General features: G+C 51.6%; 1 protein-coding gene across 2 annotated transcripts; it reads left to right on the top strand.

Annotated features, from left to right (window-relative positions):
- The first annotated feature begins 278 nt into the window (after positions 1-278).
- Positions 279-25,444, top strand: CACNA1F (calcium voltage-gated channel subunit alpha1 F). Of its 2 annotated transcripts, none has more exons than XM_047076242.1 (48): positions 279-303; positions 2,219-2,471; positions 3,109-3,214; positions 3,438-3,577; positions 3,821-3,963; positions 4,047-4,199; positions 4,839-5,035; positions 5,133-5,236; positions 5,944-6,101; positions 6,401-6,493; positions 6,607-6,700; positions 6,872-6,898; positions 7,037-7,197; positions 8,326-8,551; positions 9,448-9,655; positions 9,751-9,871; positions 9,988-10,069; positions 10,981-11,026; positions 11,211-11,262; positions 11,680-11,833; positions 12,019-12,148; positions 12,625-12,684; positions 12,833-12,939; positions 13,031-13,118; positions 13,568-13,675; positions 13,763-13,815; positions 14,794-14,940; positions 15,758-15,959; positions 16,053-16,211; positions 17,023-17,133; positions 17,383-17,466; positions 18,281-18,301; positions 18,508-18,636; positions 18,967-19,032; positions 19,292-19,383; positions 20,067-20,226; positions 20,454-20,581; positions 20,861-20,957; positions 21,147-21,249; positions 21,513-21,614; positions 21,781-21,911; positions 22,156-22,290; positions 22,581-22,750; positions 23,768-23,871; positions 23,991-24,122; positions 24,229-24,341; positions 24,737-24,934; positions 25,214-25,444. In XM_047076242.1, the coding sequence occupies exons 1-48, from the start codon at positions 279-281 to the stop codon at positions 25,442-25,444; spliced, it is 5,904 nt and encodes a 1,967-aa protein (XP_046932198.1). The 2 variants fall into 2 exon arrangements, with proteins under 2 accessions (XP_046932198.1, XP_046932197.1); XM_047076241.1 differs by having other exon boundaries at positions 5,944-6,134.

Genomic DNA, 25,444 nt, shown 5'->3' with positions numbered 1-25,444 from the left:
CTATCTCTATGTACTTCAAAGTTCAGATACTGTTGGGAAGTGATATCCTTTTTCTTATTTTAATTTCTGACTGGTGCTGGTATGTATTTTACAAAAATATTTTTTAAAAATCAGTGCCATTTCTGTTGCCAAGCCCTGGCCCATAAATATCCTATCTTTGCCCCTACTCACCCTCCCATCCAACCCTGCTATGGCCCCGCCCTGTGACCTTAATCTCTCTAAAGCTGGGGGAAGAGAGGGAGGCTGTGTGCAGATGGCTCTTCAACCTAGAAAGGAGGATGTCGGCATCTGAAGGCGGGAAAGGTGAGAGCAGCCTTCCACCCCTATAGACCCTTGGAGCAAGCCTGGGCTCTGCTCTACCCTCTGTCCCTCTGACCCATCTCCTGCCCAGCAGGACCCCACTCCCGGAGAGCCACCAGGGAATCAGAACAACATCACCCTGTTTCCATCCCATCCATCAACAAACATAGCCTTACCACCACCTGAACCCTGACTCTCAGCCTGACCTAGACCCTGCACCTATGGCCTCCCAGCCCCATCCACAGCTTTAGTTCCCAGCTGAATCCCAACCCTAATCCTGGCCCCAACCTCTATTTTAGTGCCCACCCTGAGTCCAATTCCAAAGCCAGCTCCAAGCTTAATCCCAACACAAACCTTATCAACCAGAGGGCAAACTCCTGTTGGAGTCTAAACGCCAACATAGATACAGCCCTTACTATGAGCTCTAAATTCACCTAACCTCAGCCCCAATGTCTGGATATCAATACTGTTAGTGAGTAGGTCTCTGACTTTCCAAAAAGAGCGCAGATCCATTTTTTAAGGACTGAGAGAGAGAGAGAGAGAGAGAGAGAGAATGAACACTCTTGGTGGTAGTAAGTCATGAAGGCTTGGAGTCAGAAATTGCATAGGTTTGGGGTGCCTGGGTGGCTTAGTCGGGTAAGCATCCGATTTCTGCTTAGGTCATGATACCATGGCTTGTTAGTTCGAGTCCCACATCCGGCTCTGTGCTGACAGCTCAGAGCCTGGAGCCTGCTTCAGATTCTGTCTCCCTCTCTCTCTGCTCCTCCCCTGTTCATGCTCTGTCTCTCTCTGTCTCTCTCAAAAATAAATAAAAACATTTAAAAAATTAAAAAAAAAGAAATTGCATAGATTTGAATCCCAATTCAGCCACTTCACCAAATCACTTAATCTCTTTTTGCATCAATTTCCTTACCTACAAAATAGGAATAATAGTTGGTGCTAGACATTATTCTGAATGCTAAACTCATTAATCCTTACAACAACTCTAAAATGTAGGTACTCTTATCACTCCATTACACAGATAAGGAAATTGAGGCTCAGAAAGGTTGTGCAATTTTTCCCAAGACTACACATAGCTACCAAGTGGCAGAGTTAGGATTTAAACTCAGACAGCTTGGGGCGCCTGGGTGGCGCAGTCAGTTAAGCGTCCGACTTCAGCCAGGTCACGATCTCGCGGTCCGGGAGTTCGAGCCCCGCGTCGGGCTCTGGGCTGATGGCTCGGAGCCTGGAGCCTGTTTCCGATTCTGTGTCTCCCTCTCTCTCTGCCCCTCCCCCGTTCATGCTCTGTCTCTCTCTGTCCCAAAAATAAATAAATAAACGTTGAAAAAAAAATAAATAAACTCAGACAGCTTGTTTTCTCCAAAGCTTGGGATCTTAACCAAGCCAACCTACTGCCTCACAGAGGCTGAAACAAGGCCATGGGAATTGGGAATGGCCTTAGCTGAAAACCCCAATGCCAAATTCAAATCCCATTCAAACTTAACTTTAACCCTAATCTTGATCCTAATTCTAATCCCAACTCATTCAAACACCCAGTCCTAACTCTAAATCCTATCTCAAGCACACTCCACTCCCACCGGTATTTAAACCCAACCCAGAAGTCCACCACTCGAATTTAACCCTAAATTTGCCTCCAGCTATAAACTTAATCCTACCCCAAGCCAATTTAAACTCCCTACCAAGTCTAACAGCAAATCCTACTTGGAAATGTAACGTCACCCTCCGTTCTCCATAAACTCTCTCAACCCCCAATCAATTCCAACACCAATTCTCACCCCTCAATTTTTAACTCAGGCACCCCCAACTTTCCCTAATTTTACAAGCTCTTCTTCCCCCACACACTGGGATGGGATCAGGAAGGAAGTAGCCATGATTGCCCTAATACCCAGTCCCTCCCTGACTTGGTTTCTCCACACAGACACCATCCCAGAGCCCAGTCCAGCCAATGGGACAGGCCCTGGTCCTGAATGGGGGCTGTGCCCTGGGCCTCCAGCATCAGGGGGTGAAGAAATCAGCGGGGCATCAGGCTTGGGGACCCCTAAGCGAAGGACTCAGCACAGTAAGCACAAGACAGTGGCAGTGGCCAGTGCCCAGCGGTCACCCCGAGCACTCTTCTGCCTCACTCTGGCCAACCCCCTGCGGCGGTCCTGCATCAGCATTGTGGAGTGGAAGCATCCTTGGAAACCAGGGGCAGCGCTCAGGGGTGAGGGTCACCAGGGTACCAAGAATCAAGGATTAGGCCAGGGCTGGAATGGAGGAGGGCTGAGGTCACTAGGGATCAAGAGTCAAGAATTGGGGGTGCTTGGGTGGCTCAGTCAGTTAAGCATCCAAGTTTGGCTCAGATCATGATCTCACAGTTCGTGAGTTCGAGCCCCACATGGGCTCTGTGCTATCAGTGCAGAACTGCTTCAGATCCTCTGTCCTCCTCTCTCTCTTTCCCTTCCCTGCTTGCACTTTGTCTCTCTCTCTCTCCCTCTCTGTCTCTCTCTGTCTCTCTGTCTCTCTCTCTCTCTCTCTCTCTCAAAAAAAAAAAAAAGAGCCAAGAATTGGATTAGAGGGTGAGTTGAGAAAGGTGAAGGTCACTGCGGGGAGGGGGAGTGTCAAGGGTGAAAGACTAAATCACAGCAAGAGTTGGGGATGTCTAAGGTTTCCAGGGGGTTCAAAGTCAAAGCCTTGGTCAAGGCAGGGGTTGGGAATGTCAGGGCTGGTTACCTTGGGTCAAGCGTCAGCATTGGGTGGGGAGGGCCCCAAGGGAATGTGGGGATATTCTGAGGCCTATCTGCCTGGGTCCTTGACTATCCACCTGAGGCCCTTCGACATCCTCATCCTGCTGACCATCTTTGCCAACTGTGTAGCCCTGGGGGTCTACATCCCCTTCCCAGAGGATGACTCCAATACTGCCAACCACAACCTGGTGAGGCTCACCACCCCCGCCACCCCCAGCCAGATACAGCCCCAGTAGAACCACACCACAACCTTTCAATCCTCCCCACACCCGCTCCTCTCTGACCCAGATGGCCCGCCCCCATCCAGCCCCACCCTAGGTCCCGGACTAAGCTTCCCTTCCCCGGCCCCCCTCAAGCCCCACCCCCAAATAACTCCCTGCTCTCCCACCTCACCCCCGGCTCCGCCCTCAGGAGCAAGTGGAGTACGTATTCCTGGTGATTTTCACTGTGGAGACTGTGCTCAAGATCGTGGCCTATGGGCTGGTGCTCCATCCCAGCGCCTACATCCGCAATGGCTGGAACCTACTCGACTTCATCATCGTTGTGGTCGGGTACGCGTCTGCGAGGGACACCCCCACCTTAGTTCAACTTCCTACCCCAGGCCCGCTGAATTCGGGACTCAGGGGAAAGTCTGCTTCCGACTGCCTCCATCTGGCAGCCAGAATCAAGAATATTAACGTTTTAAACTTGTTTGCATTTCCAGTTACAGGGACTTGTGCTTTTCCGAGAAGAGAGGGGTGGAGGGAGGGCCCAAGGCCGGACCTCTGCCTCCTAATTCCGTGCTACCCCACCAGGCTGTTTAGCGTGCTACTGGAGCAGGGCCCTGGTCGGCCGAGAGACACCCCACATACCGGGGGGAAGCCGGGGGGCTTCGATGTGAAGGCGTTAAGGGCTTTTCGGGTGCTGCGGCCACTGAGGCTGGTGTCTGGGGTCCCAAGTGAGTGGCATGCCCCCGGGGGTTGGAGGTGGGGGAGGGGAGCAGGAGAGGGTTAAGCTGACCCCGCCCCTCGGTCCCCACAGGCCTGCACATCGTGCTTAATTCCATCATGAAGGCGCTGGTGCCACTACTGCACATCGCACTGCTCGTGCTGTTCGTCATCATCATTTATGCCATCATCGGACTCGAACTGTTCCTTGGACGAATGCACAAGACATGTTACTTCCTGGGATCTGGTCAGCCATTCCACTCCTCCCCGGACAAGACACTCCCCTCCACTGGCTACTAGGCCCCACCCACTTCTCCTTGAAACCCACTCAAATCCACGAGACTCCGCCCCCAACCTTAGGCTCCACCTCCAGATAAGCAAGCCCTATCCCTTTACTCAAGACTCTGCCCTCAATCCCAGACTACAACCGCCCCTTTGCTAATAGCTCCTCCCTCTATCACGAGTCTCCACTCACAGGCCAAGGCCCTACCCTGCACTTGACACCATCCTCCAGGACTGACCCCATATACTCAGGCCCTTCATCCAGACCTCAGCCCGAGCCTTGCCCCGACTCCATTTTCAAGAGACCCTTCCCAATTCACAGGAGTCCTCCCCCAGGCTCAAGTCTCACTGTTATTTACAAGATTCCACCCTAAATTTTACAGTTCCACTACCCGGATACCTGTAGCTGGGACTCACAACTTTCCAGTGGTTCAGAATCCTGACCTAGCAGAGTTAGGAGCTTAACCTTGCCCTTGATTTAGAAAAATCTCGAACCCCATACTGAACTTCCCAGGTGGGCGGGGCTACAAGGTAGCCGTGACTGGCGGGGGCGGGGCGGGGGGGGGCGGGACGTGCTTCAAAATCGGAACTGACCTCCCCACAGACGTGGAAGCGGAGGAGGACCCGTCGCCCTGTGCGTCTTCTGGCTCGGGGCGTGCATGCACACTGAACCAGACCGAGTGCCGCGGGCGCTGGGCAGGGCCCAACGGAGGCATCACCAATTTCGACAACTTCTTCTTCGCCATGCTGACGGTCTTCCAGTGCGTCACCATGGAAGGCTGGACAGATGTGCTCTACTGGGTGAGGTGGATGGCGGGCGCACAGCGCGAGACTGTACCTGCCTTTCCTCCGAGAGTGTCTGCATATCCTGAGAGATGCATGCCCTCTCTCTCCCCAGATGCAGGATGCCATGGGGTATGAGCTGCCCTGGTTATATTTCGTGAGTCTCGTCATCTTTGGGTCCTTCTTCGTCCTCAACCTTGTGCTTGGTGTCCTGAGTGGGTGAGAAGCTTAGACACCTTCGCCAATAGTCCCTTTCCCATTTTTTTTTTTGTTCCTAGCACACTCCTAGGCACTCTTTCAGAACCCATCTGAAATACCCCTTCATGCAGTCAGTCAACATTGAACATCTGTGTGCAAGCACCATTTTAGGAATGGAATAAAAGACAAAAATCCCTGTCTTCTTGGATATTACACTGTGGTGGAGAGAATAGCAACATACACAGTAGATTGTGTATACACCCATGCGTGCACACCCATAGTGGTTTATTTTTATTTTTGTTTTTTATTTTAAGTAGACTCCACGCCCAACATGGGGCTTGAACTGACAACCCTGACACTCGTGTGCTCTACCAACTGAGTCAGCCAGGCGACTCACATATGTAGTGTTTCGTATGGAATCTGTGCTATGGAAAGAAAGGATGGATAAAAATAGAAATGGGCAAATCTTGCAATTATAAATAGGGACAATCAGGACAGACCTCCTTGAGAAGGTGTTATCTGAGTAGAAATGTGACACAGATGAGATAATGGGCCATGTGGATGTCTGAGGAAAGTGTTCCAAGCAAAGGGAACAGCCTTTGCTTCTGCAAAGCTAGAATGTACTTGACCTATTCAAGGAGACAGCAAGGAGGCCAGTGAGGCTGGAATGGTAAAGGCATGGGAGCCAGGGTGGTCCCCCCTCCCAGCCCTCTATCTTCCTCCCTCAGAGAGTTCTCCAAGGAGAGGGAGAAGGCAAAAGCACGAGGGGACTTCCAGAAGCTTCGGGAGAAGCAGCAGTTGGAGGAGGACCTCCGGGGCTACCTGGACTGGATCATGCAGGCAGAGGAGCTGGACATGGAAGAGTCCTCAGCTGATGGCAACTTTGGTTCTATGGCTGAAGAGGGCCGGGCTGGCCACCGTAGGCAATCCCAGTCTGGCCCATTCCCTGCCCCACGCATGCCTCAGATGTGGGCTACCCTCCTGAGACCCAGCCCCAACCGGCAACGACTCCAGGCCCAGCCCCCAGTTCTGACCTAGAATACAGACCCAGACGCAGACCCCAATACCCTTCCCAGACTATACCCAGAACAAAGATTCCAAATAACAGCCCCCCTGCCATACGCGCACGCCTGGCCCTAACCCAGCCTCAGGCCATGCTCCCCAAATGTCCTCCCCACCCTGCAGGGCCACAACTGGCAGAGCTAACCACTAGGAGACGTGGACGTCTGCGCTGGTTCAGTCACTCCACCCGCTCCACACACTCCACCAGCAGCCACGGTGAGAGTTCATCCAGGTTGGGGAGGGGGATGGGATGGGTAGACAGAGAAGAAAGCCAAGTGTGGAGCCTTTGGGTCTTCACGGACTGACCTCTATTCCCACCCCGACCACAGCCAGCCTCCCAGCCAGTGACACTGGTTCGATGACAGAGACCCCAGGCGATGAGGAAGAGGAGGAGGGGCCTCTGGCCGGTTGTACACGCTGCCTGTGAGGGCCTGCAGCCCTTAACCCCTGACCCAGCCCAGAACCCCATCTAGACCCTGACCCCAGTCCTTACTTTACCCTCAAACCTTGATCCCAGCCCCCCACCTCCAACCCCAGCCACTGACTGCCCCTTGGTCCTTTATGACGCCCACCTCCCATCCTCCTCTTTTCCAGAAACAAGATCATGAAAACCAGGGTCTGGTGAGTTGGGATCCTTGGACCCCATGACTTTGTAAACCCCACCTCTGAGTCCCCCATGACCACCGGGCTACCCAACTGAGCACCCCCAGGCCTGGTTTAGGTAGGTGATTTCATCAGTGGGCTCACATTTCCCCTCAGCCGCCGCCTCCGCAGAGCCAATCGGGGCCTTCGGGCGCGCTGCCGGCGGGCAGTGAAGTCCAATGCCTGTTACTGGGCCGTGCTGCTGCTCGTCTTCCTCAACACACTGACCATCGCCTCAGAGCACCACGGACAGCCGGTATGGCTCACGCAGATCCAGGGTGCGTACCTCCCCTCGCGGACTGCCAGCCCTCTTCCCCAGTCCCCAATTCCCTCCACCCTAGAAACCCAAGTCCAGGATCTCTAGGGTTCCTCAGACCCCTAGACATTGCATTTCTGCCCTAATAAATGCAGAAACCTTAGCTTGTCCCACCCCACGTTGTAGCTTACACTTATGTAGCACTTGTGTGCATCAAGCTCTATTCTCAGCACTTTACATGTATTAACTCAATTTCTCTTCACCAAAACCTTGTGTGACTTAAGTGCTAAGGCACAGAGTACTGAGCACTGAGGTAGTGAAGAGTTCACTGATTAATCCCAGGACTCAGCTAGTAAGTGAGTCAGGCAGGTGGCTCCAGAGTCCAGAATCTTAACTCCACACTGTCTGGATGGGTTAACCCCTCCATGTCTCTGTTTCCCCATCTACAAAATGTGGACAATATGGGACACCTGGGTGGCTCAGTAGGTTAAGCATCCGACTTCGGCACAGGTCATGATCTCAGGGTTCATGATTTCGAGCCCCACATAGGGCTCTGCGCTGACAGTGCAGAACCTGCTTGGGATTCTGTCTCCCTCTCTCTCTGCCCCTCCCCTGCTCACTCTCCATCTCTCTTTCTCAAAAATAAATAAATAAAACATTTTTTTTAAATGGGGACAGTAATTTTATCTGCTTCATGGGGTGGTTGGGGGGATTAAGTGAGTTGAAGTGAAAGGTGCTTAGAACATTGCTGGACCCACATAGAGTGCTATTAAGTGTTAGCTCTTACTATTACTTGTTTTCACCTCAACCCCAACCTGAATACTGAACACACTTCTCACTGCAAGCCTCAAACCAGCCTCAGTCCCAACTAAACCCCAGACTCCAATGCTACCTTTGAGTTGGAGTTTTCCTGAACTCATGGAGGCTCACCAAGGCCCCCACCCCAATTCTGCCCCTCACCCCAGTTCCGAGCCCCTCAAAACCTCACCCACTCTGACCTATAAATTCACCCCAATTCCTAACCCTAGTGCTACCACCAACCTGTGTCTTGCCTGATACCAGCTACCTCAGATCGCCCTGTGGCCCCTACCTCCCTGCACATCTCCAAGGAAATTGGCCAGTTCGGTCACCCCTGTCCTTCTCCCCACAGAGTATGCCAACAAAGTGTTGCTCTGTCTGTTCACGGTGGAGATGCTTCTCAAGTTGTACGGTCTTGGCCCCTCTGCTTATGTTTCTTCTTTCTTCAACCGCTTTGACTGCTTTGTGGTCTGTGGGGGCATCCTGGAGACCACCCTGGTGGAGGTGGGCGCCATGCAGCCCCTGGGCATCTCAGTGCTCCGATGTGTGCGCCTCCTCAGGATCTTTAAGGTCACTAGGTGTGTGTGGCGGGGGAGGACTGGGGCCCCAAGCACAGCCCCAACAGCTCCCTCCCCAGTTCCAGTGACTATCTGCATCACCATTCATTTAGCAAATATCCATTGAGGGCATACTGTGGGCCAGACACCCTTCCAGGTCCTGGGAAACCCCAGGAATCAGAGCAGACACAAGTTCCTGCCTCATGGAAATTAAAGTCCATTGGGGAGGGTGTCTACTCCATTTCCATCCCCTTCCTCAACCTCAGCTCCAGCTAAAACATTATTCCCAGCACCATCTCTGAACTCAACTCCATACTCATCCCTAACCTTACACCATCTCTAACTCCAACCCCCAGCCACTCATTATACCAAACTCATTTACAGCCCCAACACCCAATCCCAAACCCAGCCCCATCTCCAATCTCATCCCTAACTTGCAGCCCCAGCCCCATCACTAACCACAACCTCCATGTCCCTAGCTCCTAACCAGCAACCTATCTCCAGCTGCAACTCCAGGCCCAGACTCTATCTCATCCCTTATCCCCTCCTCTATCCAACTCTCAAACACAACTTTATCCCCAACTCAGCCATCTAAAACACCAAATACTCTCTTAACCCCTAACCCCAACCCCAACCCCAGCTATAGTTCCTAACCCCAATCCCAGCCCCAGTCCCAACCTGAACCCAATTCTAACTTCATGAACTTCCCTATAACCTCCATCCTAACTTCATCTGTCATTACACCCTTAACACCAACCCTAACCCCAAACTCAATCTTCCCCTCACTTCTTATTTTCACCTCAACCCAACTCCAAAGTTCATTTTAACCCAGCCCACCCCTAGTGCATCCCAAGCTGGCATCCTGCCCTTGCCCCTGACTCACCACTGGACATGTCCACCCTCCATCTCTATTCTAGGCACTGGGCATCTCTGAGCAATTTGGTGACATCCCTGCTCAATTCAATGAAATCCATCGCATCGTTGCTGCTTCTTCTCTTCCTCTTTATCATAATCTTCTCCCTGCTTGGCATGCAGCTGTTTGGGGGCAAGTTCAACTTTGATCAGACCCACACCAAGCGAAGCACCTTCGATACCTTCCCCCAGGCCCTCCTCACTGTCTTTCAGGTGGGGCCTGGAAAGCATGGAATAGGTGGGTCTGGGGGGGGGGGGACCATACGGTGGGGGGTCCAAAGAGATTCACAGTGAACTCCCACCCTCAGATCCTGACAGGTGAGGATTGGAACGTGGTCATGTACGATGGTATCATGGCCTATGGTGGCCCCTTTTTCCCAGGAATGCTGGTCTGCGTCTACTTCATCATCCTCTTCATCTGTGGCAACTGTATCCTTGGAGCTTTGGGGGGCTGGATGTTGGTAGAACATGGGGTAAGATAGGGGGTTGTTGATGGCCCACAGTCAGGCTGCTTCTTCATCCTTTGCAGCCTGAACTCACCCCAGATATCCTTTTGAACGTGTTTCTCGCCATTGCTGTGGATAACCTGGCCAGTGGAGACACAGGAACTGCCAAAGACAAGGGCAGGTGATGTCTGGCTCTGCCATCAAGACAGTCTCTCCCTGGGATCCCTGACTGGGTCCCCACACATACATCCCACACCATCAGAGATGCCTCAGCCACCCTGGCAATCCATATCCCCAGATCCAATCTGCCAGTCCCCATTCATTCAAAATGCATTCATTGAGCACCTACTTTGTGCCAGGCCATATTCTAGACACTGAGGAGACAAGAGGGGTCAAGGTAGACAAAGTCTTCACCTTCATGAAGCTAACATGTTCATGAAGTTAGGGAAGGCAAGAAAACACAAACAAATGAATATATAACGTAAGTTAATTAAATATATATTAATAATATGTAATGAAGCAAAGAAAATGGAATAAAAGAATAGAGAGAAATGAAGATTGCTATTTTGGTTAGGGTAGTCAAGGAAGGCCTCTATGTGGAGGTGACCGCTGAACAGAGACCCAAGTGAAGTGAGGGAGTGAGCCATGAAAATATCTGGGGAAAGAGTGCTCAAGGCAAAAGGAAAGGAAGTGCAAAGGTCCTGAGGTGCACATTCAGCACATTCACAAAAACCACCAAGGAAATCAGTGAGTCTGGAGTGGGGTGAGCAAGGCGGAGAGTGGTAGGAGGTGAGCTCAAATGGGAGAATAAGAAGGCCATACTAGGGGCATTCTGGGCATGGCAAGGACTTCAGTTTTTGCTCTAAGTGAGTGGGAGCCATGGGAGAGGTGTGATCAGACGAAGAATGTGCCAGACTTAAGATTTAACAGGACCCCTTTGGCTGCTGTGAAAAGGACAGACTGTGAGGATGAGGGCGGAAGCAGGGAGGTTCTATGGGACCTCAGAAAGGTCTGTTCTGACTACATTGACTCCCCCTAAGCTTTGCCTATCTACTGCAAACCTTAGCAATCACTCCCCCTTTCCTCACACAGGGAGAAGAGTGCTGATGGGAATCCCCCACAGGAAAATGGAGTATTGGTGAGTTAGAAGCCTGGGCATTGTCTATACCTCCCATTACCATCAATACCTGTATATGTGTATATCTTTAACTCCCATCTTCTGCCTGTGCATTCCTCCATTATTGTGTTCCTTCCGTGCCTCCCCTGGGTCCATCCTATAGTGCCTCCCCCACCATCAGTGACCCCCATATTTCTGTCCCCAGGCACCTGGTGGAGAGAATGAGGAAGAGGAGGGCAGAAAGAATGAAGGAGCAGGCAAGTGGGCAGGGGCAGGTGGAGGAGGTGTGGGACCTTAGAGACAGCACCCGGGCAGAGCTCTTGACCCCTGAGACCCCTCTCTCTGAGCAGAAGCCTTTTCTGAAATAATCTTGAAAATAATGGGCTTGGGGTTTGGCCAACACCATTTGGGATGTTGAGATTAAAGAAGAGAAACAGACATTTTGTTTTACTGCAGAACTTCTCAGAGCCTTTATTATAAAATAGTGTGTATTTGACTGTGAGGATAGTGATGTTCATTCAACACACATTTCCTCAGCTTCTACTGTGCCCCAGGCACTGTTCTAAGTGCTGGAGACACAACAGTGAGTTTGCCACATGACAAGCACTGTTGTAGGTGCTTTACATACATTTTCTCAATTAATTGTCTGTATTTTGATCTTCTTCTGGTGCCAGGCATGGAGGAAGAAGAGGAAGAGGAGGAGGAAGAGGAGGAAGAGGAGGAAGAAGGTGCAGGGCATGTGGAACTCCTGCAAGAAGTTGTACCCAAGGAGAAGGTGGTACCCATCCCTGAGGGCAGTGCCTTCTTCTGTCTCAGCCAAACGAACCCGTGAGTGCTGGGAGTGAGTAGGGGGCCAAGGCAGGAGGGGATAGGGCAGGTGGAGGGCCAGGAAGCAGCCAGGGCTCTGGCAGGTGCATGGCCTGATTCAACAGAGCCTGAACTGTGTCCCTTGGGCTCTCCCAACCAACTCTGGGGTCCTGGGCTCTGACCAAAACCCATTCCCTACTCCCCAGGCTGAGGAAGGCCTGCCACACCCTCATCCACCATCATATCTTCACCAATCTTATCCTGGTGTTCATCATCCTCAGCAGCGTATCCCTGGCCGCTGAGGACCCCATCCGAGCCCACTCCTTCCGCAACCACGTGAGCCTTTGGCTGGGGGCTGGGGGGGGACACTCCTAGGGGGGTCCTGCTGGGCACAAGCTGGGGCCAGGCTGGAGACACGGAGAAGATCCTAGTTGGGCAGAAAGAGAAGAGTGATAATGGCAGCTGCTGCAGGTGCCAGCCCTTACTGTGCACACTTGGGGAAACACCAGGGAAATCAGTATTTGGCTGAGGAGGAAGCTTGGGCTCAGAGAGGTTGAGCAGGCCAATGGCACCAATATAGATGAGCAGAGGTAGAAGAGCCCAAATCTGCCCAAATCTGAACCCCAGTCTTTCTGGTGGCCAAGACTTTTGCCTTATAGCGAAGTCCTTGATGATGATGAGAGAGGAAGGAGAGGGGGAGGGAGGGACAGGAAAACTTACAGAGAGGTGCACACAGACACACACACACACACACACACCTAGGATTCCCCCCAGTTATGACTCAGTGGCTTTGCCTCTCTCTTGCCCGCCAGATTCTAGGGTACTTCGATTATGCTTTCACCTCCATTTTCACTGTGGAGATTTTACTAAAGGTAACTAATAAGCCCCCCGTCGTACCCCCAGTTGCCCCAATCCACTCTGCACCCACCCCTGCAGCCCACCTCTCCTGTTTCCATACCCTCCTCCCCTCTCTATCCCCACACCTGGAGTCTAGCCTGATGTCCCTCTACCCTTCCACAGATGACAGTGTTTGGGGCCTTCCTGCACCGAGGCTCTTTCTGCCGTAGCTGGTTCAACCTGTTGGATCTGCTGGTGGTCAGCGTGTCCCTCATCTCCTTTGGTATCCAGTGAGTGACTCTCCCTACCCCCTGCCCACTCCAGCCCTCCCAGAACGGAAGCTAAGCCTGGGCCAGGGCCTGAGGACTGACCCCTCCCCAGCTCCAGTGCCATCTCAGTGGTGAAGATTCTGAGAGTCCTCCGAGTACTGAGGCCTCTCCGAGCCATCAACAGGGCCAAGGGACTCAAGGTAACCCAGCCCCACCCAAATCCACAGGACCCATGCCCTGCCCCACTGCTAGGGCCAAGATCTCTAATCAGACTGACCGTTTGCACTGGTGCATGACCGCACAGCCTGGACCCAATATGTAACCACATATCCCTGACCACTGATCATGTGGCCTCACCCATGTCCCTTACAAGTGACTATAAATCCCTTACCAATGGCCACATTTCTCTGATACAAGTTCCTGAAATGTGACCACATATCCCTTCCTGGTAAACACTTATTCCTCGTTGGTGCCCACACGTCCCTGGCCCGTAGCACTGGCCCTTGACCATATGTCCCTGACCACACATCCCTGATCCATGACCAGATGTCCCCGGCCCAAGTCCCTGAGCCCCATCTACACCCAGAATCCCTACCCCAGGCTGCTGTGGCCCGCAGTGTTTGTTAGCCATATTTGTGGGTGCCTGCAGCACGTGGTGCAGTGTGTGTTCGTGGCTATCCGGACCATCGGGAATATCATGATTGTGACCACACTCCTGCAATTCATGTTTGCCTGCATTGGCGTGCAGCTCTTCAAGGTGGGAGGAAACACTAGAAGGAGGCCCAGGCATGGGTCAAGGTGGGGAGTAAAGGGTGAACCTGCCTGACAAATATCTTCCATACAGGGGAAATTCTACAGTTGCACTGATGAGGCCAAACACACCCCCCAAGAATGCAAGTGAGTGCTCAAAACCTTGCCTTTTGTGGAGCTCTTGACCCCTACTAAAAGCCAAAGAGGCCCCTAGATCTCACCAAGGCCCCTGGAATCCTTAGAGCTTCCTCCTAAGAACTGCAGAGACTCCCTCAAGTTTTATCAAGGCCCCCCAAACACCGTGAATTCTCCAAGGCCCCAAGATATACCCCCAGAACTTTCCCAAGAGCTGAAGAGGCCCTCATATCTCACCAACCCCTAAGAAACCCCCCAATACCTCCCCCAAACCCCTCTCCATATTCTCCAGAGTTACCTACATTCTACTCCAGACTCCCCAGAAATCTCCAAATACTCCCCCCACCCACCATCACTGCCACCAAATCCCAGGCTTCCATCTCCAGATTACTGTAGAGGGTAGTGGTTAAAAGCATGGGCTTTGAAGTCAGGCATTCCTGGTTCAAATTCATCTCATGAGACATGGGTACATTTCTCAGCCTTGCTGAGTCCCATTTTAATTAACTGAAAAATGGGGATAAAAAGAGTGCAGATCTCACAAGGTGGTGGTGAGGAGTAAGTGAGTTACTACACGGAGAGTGTACTACAATGTAAAGTTACTACATGTAAAGCCAAGCACAGTGCCTGGCATATACTTAGTGCTGATAAATGTTGATTATTAGTATTACTTTTTCTTGGGGGTGGTGATGATTATAATGGTGATGATAGCTAATATATATGGTACCAACTAATGCCAGACACTATTCTCATTGAGTGACTTAATTAATCCTTGTAACAAGTCAGGAAATATGTTGTATTATCCTTAATTCTTAGATAGGGAAAACTGAAGCACAGAGAGGTTAAATACCCAAGGTCACCCAGCCAGTAAATGGGGGACAGGATATCCAACTCTACCACTCTGCCCTGTTACTTGCATGCTCTACACCTCAGTCCCCTTTCCCCAGATCCCCACCCCTCCTCACCCACCCAGCCTGTCTGCAACATCCACAGGGGCTCCTTCCTGGTCTACCCTGATGGAGATGTATCACGGCCCCTCGTCCGGGAGCGGCTCTGGGTCAACAGCGATTTCAACTTTGACAATGTCCTTTCAGCCATGATGGCCTTGTTCACTGTCTCCACCTTCGAAGGCTGGCCTGCGTGAGGAGCAGGGCCCCAGGAATGGGCAGGGAACAGGGCAGGAGTCTATGCTAGGGTCTTCTTGGGATGGGTGGGAAGGTACCTTGGGATGTGATAAAGGTCTCTTGAGACTGGATAGGGTTTTGGGGGGACTGGTGGGCGTATCAAAGAACTGGCTGGGGGTCCTCCAGAAGTTGGCTGGGGATGCTTTGGGAACTGGGTAAGGGGTGTCTCCAGGAATTGGGTATAGGTCTCTGAGGAGCTAGGTGGAAGTCTAGAGAGGACTGGGTGTGGGATTTTGGGGGGGACTAGATAGAGGTCTGGAGGGGACACTGGGGGAGGTCTCAGAGGAGATGGAGCTGGAGATTCAGGGGTTTCCAGAGAGATGTACAAGTCTTTAGGGGTACTAGTTGAAGATCTTTGGGGGAGATGGAGCAAAGAATCCAAGTTTATGGGACAGGATTTAGAGATCTTTGGGGGCTTGTGGAGGAGTTCTGGGGAGCTGCATGGGGATTTCCTGGTAGCTGGAGAAGGATATTTAGGGATATGTGGGAACTTAAGGGATTTGGGGGTCTTGGAGGACCAGGGTAGGGATTCTCTAGAGGGTTGTATGGGGATCTCTAGGTCTCTGGAGGGCTGAGACAGGGAATTGGGGGTCTTTGAGGTCAGGTGGGGGTCTCTTGGGGTATGTGTGGAGGTCTAAGGTGGTTAGGTCATGGGATTTGAGGGTCTTTGGGATGCCAAGCAGGAGATTCTGGAGAGTTTGTTATGAGGTATCTGGGGGCATGCCTGGAAGGGGGCTGGGATATCTCCTCATCTACCACCATTGGCTCCCCAGTCTACTATACAAGGCCATCGATGCAAACGCAGAGGACAAGGGCCCTATCTATAATTACCACGTGGAGATCTCAGTGTTCTTCATTGTCTACATCATCATCATTGCATTCTTCATGATGAACATCTTTGTGGGCTTTGTCATCATTACTTTCCGTGCCCAGGGCGAGCAAGAGTACCAAAACTGTGAGCTGGACAAGAACCAGGTGACCTCTGACCCCTGACCTATGGCCACCAACCCCTCCCCACCTCCTTGCCTTGAGATACCAAGCTCACTAATGCCCTGCACCCATATGCAGCGCCAGTGTGTGGAGTATGCCCTCAAGGCCCAGCCACTCCGCCGCTACATCCCCAAGAACCCACATCAGTATCGCGTGTGGGCAGCTGTGAACTCTGCTGCCTTCGAGTATCTCATGTTCCTGCTCATCCTGCTCAACACCATTGCTCTAGCCATGCAGGTCTGATCTCCCCCACCCTGACTCCTGCCAGACACTGGACCCTATTCTGTCCACACAGCCCCCTGGGAAACATTAGGAATGCTTTAGGCTGCAAGTGCAAAACCCCCAGCTGACAGAGATTAAGCTATAAAAATATTTGCCACATTTCTTCACATCTAAGGCCAATAATTGTCAGTTGCATCCTGACTTAAGAGATGTAAGAATATAGGGGAAATGGCAGATGGCCATTGTAAGTTGCCATTGATTGTGAAATGTACCCCAGTGTCAGAGGTTCTAAATGTGAAAAGATGTGCATAGTGGAGTCAACAATATATGATAGCTACCTCACATAACAAGAAGTGTAGAGGTGGGCTGTTTGATTATGGTTCATCAGGTATCCAGGCTCTTTCTCCTCCACCATTCTTAGCAAGTTGGCTTTCATTCTCATGATTGTTGCTTCATTATCACAAGATAACTGCCACAGCTCTAGACATCAAAACCGCATTCAAGACAGGAAAAATGAGGGAAGGTTGTACCCGGGGCTCTCCTCATTTGAGCCTTTTATTGGAAAGCAAAAATAGTTTTCATGGAAACTACTTAGCAGCAGACTTCTGTTTCTTTCTTAGTCAGAAGTAGATGCAAGGAAAGCCAGGAGATCAAGAGCTGGGCTTTCCAATATCTTTATTGAGAAACAGACAGTGTGAGGGATTTGGCCAACCCATCATGCTATCTCATCTCCAGACTCACCTCAGTCCAAGCCAGAAAATATTTTGCTGTGGGTGGGGAGGTCTCTGCCTCAGACTCTGTACTCACACCTGACTTTCTCCTCCAGCACTATGAACAGACTGCTCCCTTTAACTACGCCATGGACATCCTCAACATGGTCTTCACTGGCCTTTTCACTGTTGAGATGGTGCTCAAAATCATTGCCTTCAAACCCAAGGTGCCTCCTGCGAGCCTTAGAATCTCCTGCAGTGGGTGAATTCCTTAGGGTGGAGCTCATTGCAGAGCTCTTGGGGGAGGTGGCAGGGAACAGGAACCAAGGACTCTTGAGACCATGGTGTGAGAGGGGTCCATATGCAGGCCTATCATGTGGTCCAAGCTGGGCCCTGCCTCCCCAATGTCCCCTACCACTATTGGTCCCCTATGCTAGCTCTGAGAAGACAGGGCTCTACTTTTTTCCTGCCTACAGCATTACTTTGCTGATGCCTGGAACACATTTGATGCTCTTATTGTGGTGGGCAGCGTAGTGGACATTGCCGTCACTGAAGTCAATGTAAGGACTGGCCTCTCCACTAACCCACCTTTTCCCCTACCAACCTTCCCCCGCCTCAACCCCAGGTCTTTCTTTCACATGAGTAGGTGCCTCACTCACCTCCATCCTACTCCTGAAGACTCAGTGCTCTTCATTCTAGCTCTGTATCTCCTGAGTCCCTATCAGGTTTAGCCAAAGTCCCCCTCCACCAACTCCCTTATTCCATTTGCAACCTATCCTCTGGCTCTGTCATATCCTAAAATGACTCTCTTTTTATTTATATTATTTCCTCTATTGCCTCTACATTCCCCTCCATTGGCTCCATCATCTCCACCAACTCCTGACATCTCTTCTGACTACTTCATTGGCTCCATTTCCACCACTGACTCCATTGTCTCCGACACTGGGTCTTTCACGGCTCTGTCATCACCAATGACTGTACCATTGGCTCCATCATCTCCTCCATGGTTCTATCACCTCAATTGACAATGCTGCTGGTTCCATATCTTCATCGCTGGCTTCTCCATTGGGTCCTCCATCGGTTCTCTCAACTCCATCATCTCATGAAACCACTGGCTCCATCATTTCCTCCATTGGCTCCATTGTCTCTCTTCCATCATTTCCTGTACCTTCTTCTTTCCCTTCCACCCTCACTGCCAATTTTTCCCACAACCATCTTGACCCACTGCCACATAACCTTCTCCATAATCTCTTGAATAATGACTCTACCATCCATTATCCCCTATATCTGCTACATCATTTCTCCTATGTTCATTTGGGCCTGTGATCTCATCATATCCTCTGTCACCTCTGTCTTGGCTGTATCTCCCTTCAGAATGGTGGCCACCTTGGCGAGGTACCCCCACCTCACAACAGGGACTCTATGCTTCTTTCCACACCTACCTGCCCTTCCTTGCTTCTTAAAAGTCCTTAGAAATGTTCTCTGACTACCCTGGGGCCTGAGTTCTGAGGGATTTGGGGGCTGGGAGGGCCAAAGAATGAGATAGGGAGGTGACTGGGGAAACTGTAGACTGATCATACCCACCACACCCTCAACCTCAGAGCTCTGAAGACAGTTCTCGCATTTCCATCACCTTCTTTCGCCTCTTCCGAGTCATGCGGCTAGTGAAGCTTCTCAGTAAAGGTGAAGGAATCCGCACATTGCTCTGGACATTCATCAAGTCCTTCCAGGTAAGCTCCCGTCCCTTTGACCACCCCTCACCCACATCTCATACCTCTCAACCTGAACTGCATCTCCCAGTGTGCCATATCCATCTGCAATTTACCATTTCCGGTTTTCTCTCTTTTCTAGGCTCCCAATTCCCAACATACCTTGGCCTCACTAACCTTATTCTATTGTATTTAGTACCGTGTCCACATTTGGGAGACACTGGTAGTCATGGGAACTTTGGGGGATGGGCCACATCCCTCATCAAGCCCAGACTTGAGGAAGCAGTGTATTCTGGGGCTTATAGTTCTCTGCCTGGACCTGAATATCTATCCTCCTCTCCACTCCTATAGGCTTTGCCCTATGTGGCTCTTCTCATCGCGATGATATTCTTTATTTATGCAGTCATTGGGATGCAGGCAAGTGGGGACCCTAGGTAGCATCCCTCAGGCACACTTCTGCTGAGGGGTGTTGGGTAAGAATTCATCCACAATGAGGGTGGTGGGTTGAAATACAAGCTGGTTGATGCTGAGTCAGTCCACACACCTGTGAAATGGGATGTGCAGTGACTGCACATCAGGGTTGTGAGGATCCTTTGAGTATTAGAAGTTGTGAAATGAGTGACAACTTGTAGGGGCATGGGTTCGCCCCTCTGACACATGCCCTGTGTGCCCACAGATGTTTGGTAAAGTGGCTCTTCAAGACGGCACACAGATCAACCGAAACAACAATTTTCAGACCTTTCCACAGGCTGTGCTACTTTTGTTCAGGTGACATCTACCCCCCTCCACTGCCACCTTGGTCCCCAGCATGCCCTTGGGTGCTCACATACCCTTGTCTGGGCCCTGGACTGCCTGAGGTGTAGAAATAACAGGGCAGCATGGGGCTACATTTTGCCTGAGGTCTTTTCTGGCTGTGATTTGAAGAATTTTGTATAATAATCTAGCCTCAGCCATCCTTTTTCTGGCTGTAAGATGTATCCTCTTCTTAGGCCTCAGTGCCCCATCAGTAAAACACGAACATGACTGTCATCATCTTGGCCACACCAGCTTCTAAAATATCTAAATGCTGGGGCCCTTGGGTGTCTCAGTCGGTTAAGTGTCTGACATCAGCTCAGGTCATGATCTCATGGTTCATGGGTTTGAGCCCCACATTGGGCTCCGTGCTAACAATGCAGAGCCTGCTTGGGATTTGTTCTCTTCCTCTCTATCTCTCTGCCCATCCCCTGCTTCGTGCACTTGCTCTCTTTCTTTCATCTCTCTCGCTCTTTCTCTCAAAAATAAATTTTTTTTAAAAACTTAAAAAAATAAAATAAAATACTGAAATGCTATCTGTGCCAGATACAGCCCCTGGCAAGAAGTGGATCATCTCCTCACCCCTCCAGCCCCCACAATGCCACTTGCCATGACTTCATAGCCTCCCCTCAAGGATGGCCCCTTGTGTGACCCCCCAGGTGTGCCACTGGTGAGGCATGGCAGGAGATAATGCTTGCCAGCCTTCCTGGGAGTCGGTGTGACCCTGAGTCTGACATCAGCCCTGGTGAGGAGTTTACCTGTGGCAGCAATTTTGCCATCGCCTATTTTATCAGTTTCTTCATGCTCTGTGCCTTCCTGGTGAGGACCGTTTCCCCACAACCACCACCATTGCCATGGGGGCTGTCCCTGAGGGGTCTGGGGAGGAGGTGGGGAGCCCAGATCTTCAGAGTAGGTGAAAGGGCTGGTCTGACAAGATCAACCCAGGAACTTGTGACCCAGTAACCATAAGTTTACCTCAGCATCCCACCAACCCCCAACACCCTACTCTGCCCTTCACCTAACCCCCACTATTCACTGGCCCACAGATCATAAATCTCTTTGTGGCTGTCATCATGGACAACTTTGATTATCTAACCAGAGATTGGTCCATCCTGGGCCCACATCACCTCGATGAATTCAAGAGGATCTGGTCTGAATATGACCCTGGAGCCAAGTATGACATGTATCCACATAACTGGGATTGCAGGGGACAGTGCACTGCCCCACCCATTCCCCCAGACACAGAACCTCTGACCTGTACCTCCCATTACCTAGTCAATAGATGCCCCAAGTTTCCACTGCCTCTGTTCTCTGTCTTCCCCATCTACCATAGATAGGGTTGGCTCTGGGGTGTTGGTGGGGGAGGTATTTATAAGCTGGTGGAGTCTTCAGAAAGGGCTGGAGGGGTTATCTCCAATCCAGCGGTGCCTTCTACCCACCCCACCTGCCCCAGGGGGCGCATCAAGCACCTGGACGTGGTTGCCCTGCTGAGACGGATCCAGCCCCCCTTGGGATTTGGGAAGCTGTGCCCACACCGAGTGGCCTGCAAGGTCTGTGCACCCACCCACCCCCCCCACCTCTGAGAGGGCTGTCCATCACATGGCAAGGGTGGGCAAGGGTGTGCCTTGGGTGGGGAGGGTGTGTTTTGCTTTATCCTTAAAGGTTTCTGCCCCTGGGCATCCAGTGCCTTCATCCCTGGCATTTGCTCAAAGTGAGTTCTATGTCCCTGGTGTGTGTAGAGACTTGTGGCGATGAACATGCCCCTCAACTCAGATGGGACAGTGACATTCAATGCCACACTCTTTGCCCTGGTTCGGACATCCTTGAAGATCAAGACAGAAGGTGCATGGGAGGGATGGAGAAAGGACAAGAGCAGGAGAGTCCCTGGGGAGGGTGCAGGGATCACTCATTGAGTGATGGGCCTGGCTCCTGTCTCTGAACCTCGAAATGAGTGACTTTGGCTTCTCCAGGCCTGTTTTCCCACCAGTTCAATGGGGGCGGTGTGTGACTGCGGTAGAAGCTGGTGAAGCCCCTTCCAACAGGGAGGGAGTGGCTGTGAAGGGCTCTTCCTATTGGCTCAGGCCCCACATCCTCTCCCGATGCAGGGAACCTGGAACAAGCCAATCAGGAGCTGCGGATTGTCATCAAAAAGATCTGGAAGCGGATGAAGCAGAAGCTGCTAGATGAAGTCATCCCCCCTGCTGACGGTGAGCTAGCTCCACCCCAATTCCTTGAGCCCACCCAAATGTCAAAGGATTGCTCACCATCACAAAACTAGCACTGGATGGAGGGGGGCGAAGGGGAGCCTATGCTCTGGGTAGGGGGGTAACAGGAGACCCCTGTGTGACCTTGACTTTTCTCCCTTGCCCCCAGAAGAAGAGGTCACCGTAGGCAAATTCTACGCCACATTTCTGATCCAGGACTATTTCCGCAAATTCAGGCGGAGGAAGGAGAAGGGGCTACTAGGGAGCGAGGCCCCCTCAAGCACTTCCTCTGCTCTTCAGGTCTTTAGAGGGGCCTGGGTGCGTGGGTGGGAGTATGTGGAGGACTGTGGCTAAGGATGACTGCCCTCTTGATCTCGCGGAACCCATGTCACAGATGAGGAAACTGAGGCTCCAGGTCTCAGAGGGTCAGTGGTGGCTGAGGGACCCCTTCCCCCACCCCACACTCCTGCACAGGAAGCAGGCTCATGGACAGGGAAATTTAGACCCTGGGCTGCCTTCCTTCCCCATTTTTTCACCCCCACAGGCTGGTCTAAGGAGCCTACAGAACTTGGGTCCTGAGATCCGGCAGGCCCTCACCTGTGACACAGATGAAGAGGAGGAGGAAGAGGGGCAGGAGGGAGAGGAAGAGGAAGATAAGAAGGATCCAGAAACATACACAGTGAGGACAAGTTTTCACTCCCCTGGGAATTTGATTGTAGAAATAGTTCTTCAATTCCTTAGGTAACTTTGACACTGCCTCTGGGGGAAGGGAAGCCCCCAGAGAAGTACTCCCCCCGAAACAGGCAAACAGGTATTATTTGATACCTACCATCCACTGTTGGAGGGTGAGACCCAGATTCAGCCCCTAGTAAGGTCATTGGAGATAAACTCCAAGTGACTTGTGTCACTGACCAAGTGACTTAGATATGATAACATGAATGGCAAAATTCAATCCTGTGACTTCCACAGGCCCCAACGGGCTCCCAGCCCCCATCTCGCCGGAGTTCTGTGATTTCTGTATCTCTGCCTGTCGGGGACAGACTTCCAGATTCACTCTCCCTTGGGCCCAGTGACGATGATGGGGGGACTCCCAATTCCAGACAGTCCAGTGTGCCCCAGGCTGGATCCCATGGCCACAGGTATGGTCAAGGGTCTGGTGGGATATTGTAAGGGAAGGCAGGGACTAGCCAATACATGGAGATAATTCAGGAGCAAGAGGGCCTTTGAATGGAAATTTGGGAAGGATGGAAGGGACTCAAGGGCTCGGATGGGAATAGAGGATAAGAAGAGATTCATATGAGAAAGGCAATGCAAAGGTTTAATACAAAGAACACATAGGGGCACCTGGGTGGTTCAGCATCTGACTCTTGATCTCAGCTAGGGTCTTGATCTCAGGGTCATGAGTTCAAGCCCCACATTGGACTTCACACTGGGCATAAAGCCTACTTAAAAAAAACAAAAACAAAAACAAACAAACAAAAGAAGCACATAATGTGGAACTTCCATGGTCCTCAGTTTTGTCACCTGTAAAAGGGGGATAATAATAGCACTTATCTCACGGGGATAATGAAAGAATGAAATGAAGTCACACCTAGCTGTCACTTTGACAGCCTCCTCCTCACCTCTCCCAACACACCCCCAGTTCTTGTGTTGAAGGTGTCTCTTCAACAGGCCAACTTTGATTTTTTTTAAATGTTGCGTCCTTCCCATGAGAAATATGTATTAAAAGAAAGCCCATGTTCATTTTAAAATGATGACAGGTTAATTTTCTGGTATGTGAGTTTTCCCAATTAAAAAAAAAAAACTGGGGCGCCTGGGTGGCTCAGTCGGTTAAGCAGCCAACTTTGGCTCAGGTCATGATCTCGCGGTCAGTGAGTTCAAGCCCCGCGTCAGGCTCTGTGCTGACAGCTCAGAGCCCGGAGCCTGTTTCAGATTCTGTGTCTCCCTCTCTCTGACCCTCCCCTGTTCATGTTCTGTCTCTCTCTGTCTCAAAAATAAATAAACGTTAAATAAATAAATAAATAAATAAATAAATAAATAAAATCCTACTGTAGGGATGGGGCACAGAACAAGAAGGAACCAGCAGTGCAGGGCCACATACTGGGGGGCGGGGTGGTGGTGGATCTGGTCTGTCTAACTTGCTTCACTTTCCCCAGGAGAAGCTCTGGGGGGTTCATTTTCACCATTCCAGAAGAAGAAAGTTCTCAGCCCAAGGGAACCAAAGAGCAAGAGAATCAGAATGGGGAAGAGGAAGTCCCTGCCAAGGACTCTGGCCATGACATGTAGGATGAGCCCATTAGCCATGTGCAGGAGGGCAGAACTAATGGAACCCCATCACCCATTCCCAAGCCTGAGCTCACCCCCAGCCCTCTTTCCCGCACAGGCTCTCCTACCTAGATGAGCAGGCAGGGACTCCCCTGCGCCCCATCCTTTTGCCACCTCACAGACCCCAGAGATATGTGGATGGCCACAATGCACCACGCCGCCGTCTGCTGCCCCCCACACCTGCAGGTGAGAGCGGGCATGGGTGCTGGGGGCCCCACAAGGGCCAGCAGGGCAGAGGGCTGGGGTGGCATTGAAATTCTTCTTCGCCCCCTCTGCCTTCCCCTACCTCCAGGTCGGAAGCCTTCCTTCACTATCCAGTGTCTACGGCGCCAGGGCAGTTGTGAAGATTTACCCATCCCAGGCACCTATCATCGTGGGCGCAACTCAGGCCCCAGCAGGGCGCAGGTGAGATGGGGGAATAGGGTGCTAAGGTCTGGAAGGGTAGAGTCATCCTAGGCTGAATTTATCAAACACACTACATCTTCTGAGGAATGGGGCATGTATGAATTCACAAAACCCTCACTGTACCTGTGACATAGGTTAGTTCCAGTTTACAGATGAGGAAACTGAGGCTCAGAGAAGTTTACCCCAGATCACACAGCTAGTAAGTGGCAAAGCTCATATTTAAACCCAGGTCTTCTATGCTCTTAAATAAACTCAAGTCTGATTTATATGCATTCAGTTTGACTCCAGCTGTATTTGCAGGGGTGGGGGTGGTAAGATGTAGGCACAGGGCTGAGTCCTAAACTTTCACACGTCACCCATCTATAATTATCCCCCTGATGTTTATTCTGGTCCAGGGTTCCTGGGCAACCCCTCCTCAGCGGGGTCGGCTCCTATATGCCCCACTGTTATTGGTGGAGGAGGGTGCAGCGGGGGAGGGGTACCTCGGCAAATCCAGTGGTCCACTGCGCACCTTCACCTGTCTGCATGTGCCTGGAACCCACTCAGACTCCAGCCATGGCAAGAGGGGCAGTGCCGACAGCCTGGTGGAGGCTGTGAGTCCAGCAGGGCTGTGGGCAAGAGGGATGGGGGAGAAGGGGAGGAAGTGGGAGCTTGGGAAGGAGGGAATAGAGGCCCTCAGTCTCTGTGTTATGCATGTAACTGTCTATCCCCTTGCTCTGTGACTGCTCAGCATGATGTGTGTGTGACCGTCCCCAGTGACTACCCTGTACACCTTCATGCATGCATCATCTATCTACACTGACCCCTCTGTGCACACTGCTTTGGCTCCATGTTGTGCTCTCTGTCAACTCTGATCCCATCTGTGCCCCCAGGTGCTCATCTCTGAGGGCCTGGGCCTCTTTGCCCGAGACCCACGCTTTGTGGCCCTGGCCAAGCAGGAGATTGCAGATGCGTGTCGCCTGACACTGGACGAGATGGACAGTGCTGCCAGTGATCTGCTGGCACAGGGGACCAGCTCACTCTATAGTGATGAGGAATCCATCCTCTCTCGCTTAGATGAGGAGGACCTGGGAGACGAAATGGCCTGTGTCCATGCCCTCTGA

Source organism: Lynx rufus, unplaced genomic scaffold, assembly GCF_022079265.1.
Source record: "Lynx rufus isolate CCGP_SWC_20201006 ecotype Redwood Valley unplaced genomic scaffold, mLynRuf1.p SCAF_14, whole genome shotgun sequence".
Classification (NCBI taxonomy): Eukaryota; Metazoa; Chordata; class Mammalia; order Carnivora; family Felidae; genus Lynx; species Lynx rufus.
This window is presented reverse-complemented; position numbering and strand designations above follow the sequence as displayed.

Bases quoted from the DNA above. Each gene is read 5' to 3' on its own strand.
- CACNA1F (XM_047076241.1), top strand. From the start codon at position 279: ATGTCGGCATCTGAAGGCGGGAAAG. The intron at 13,676-13,762 runs GTGGGAGGAAAC...TCTTCCATACAG, and splicing joins TTGGCGTGCAGCTCTTCAAG to GGGAAATTCTACAGTTGCAC. The intron at 23,872-23,990 runs CCAAGGACTCTG...CCTCTTTCCCGC, and splicing joins TGGGGAAGAGGAAGTCCCTG to ACAGGCTCTCCTACCTAGAT.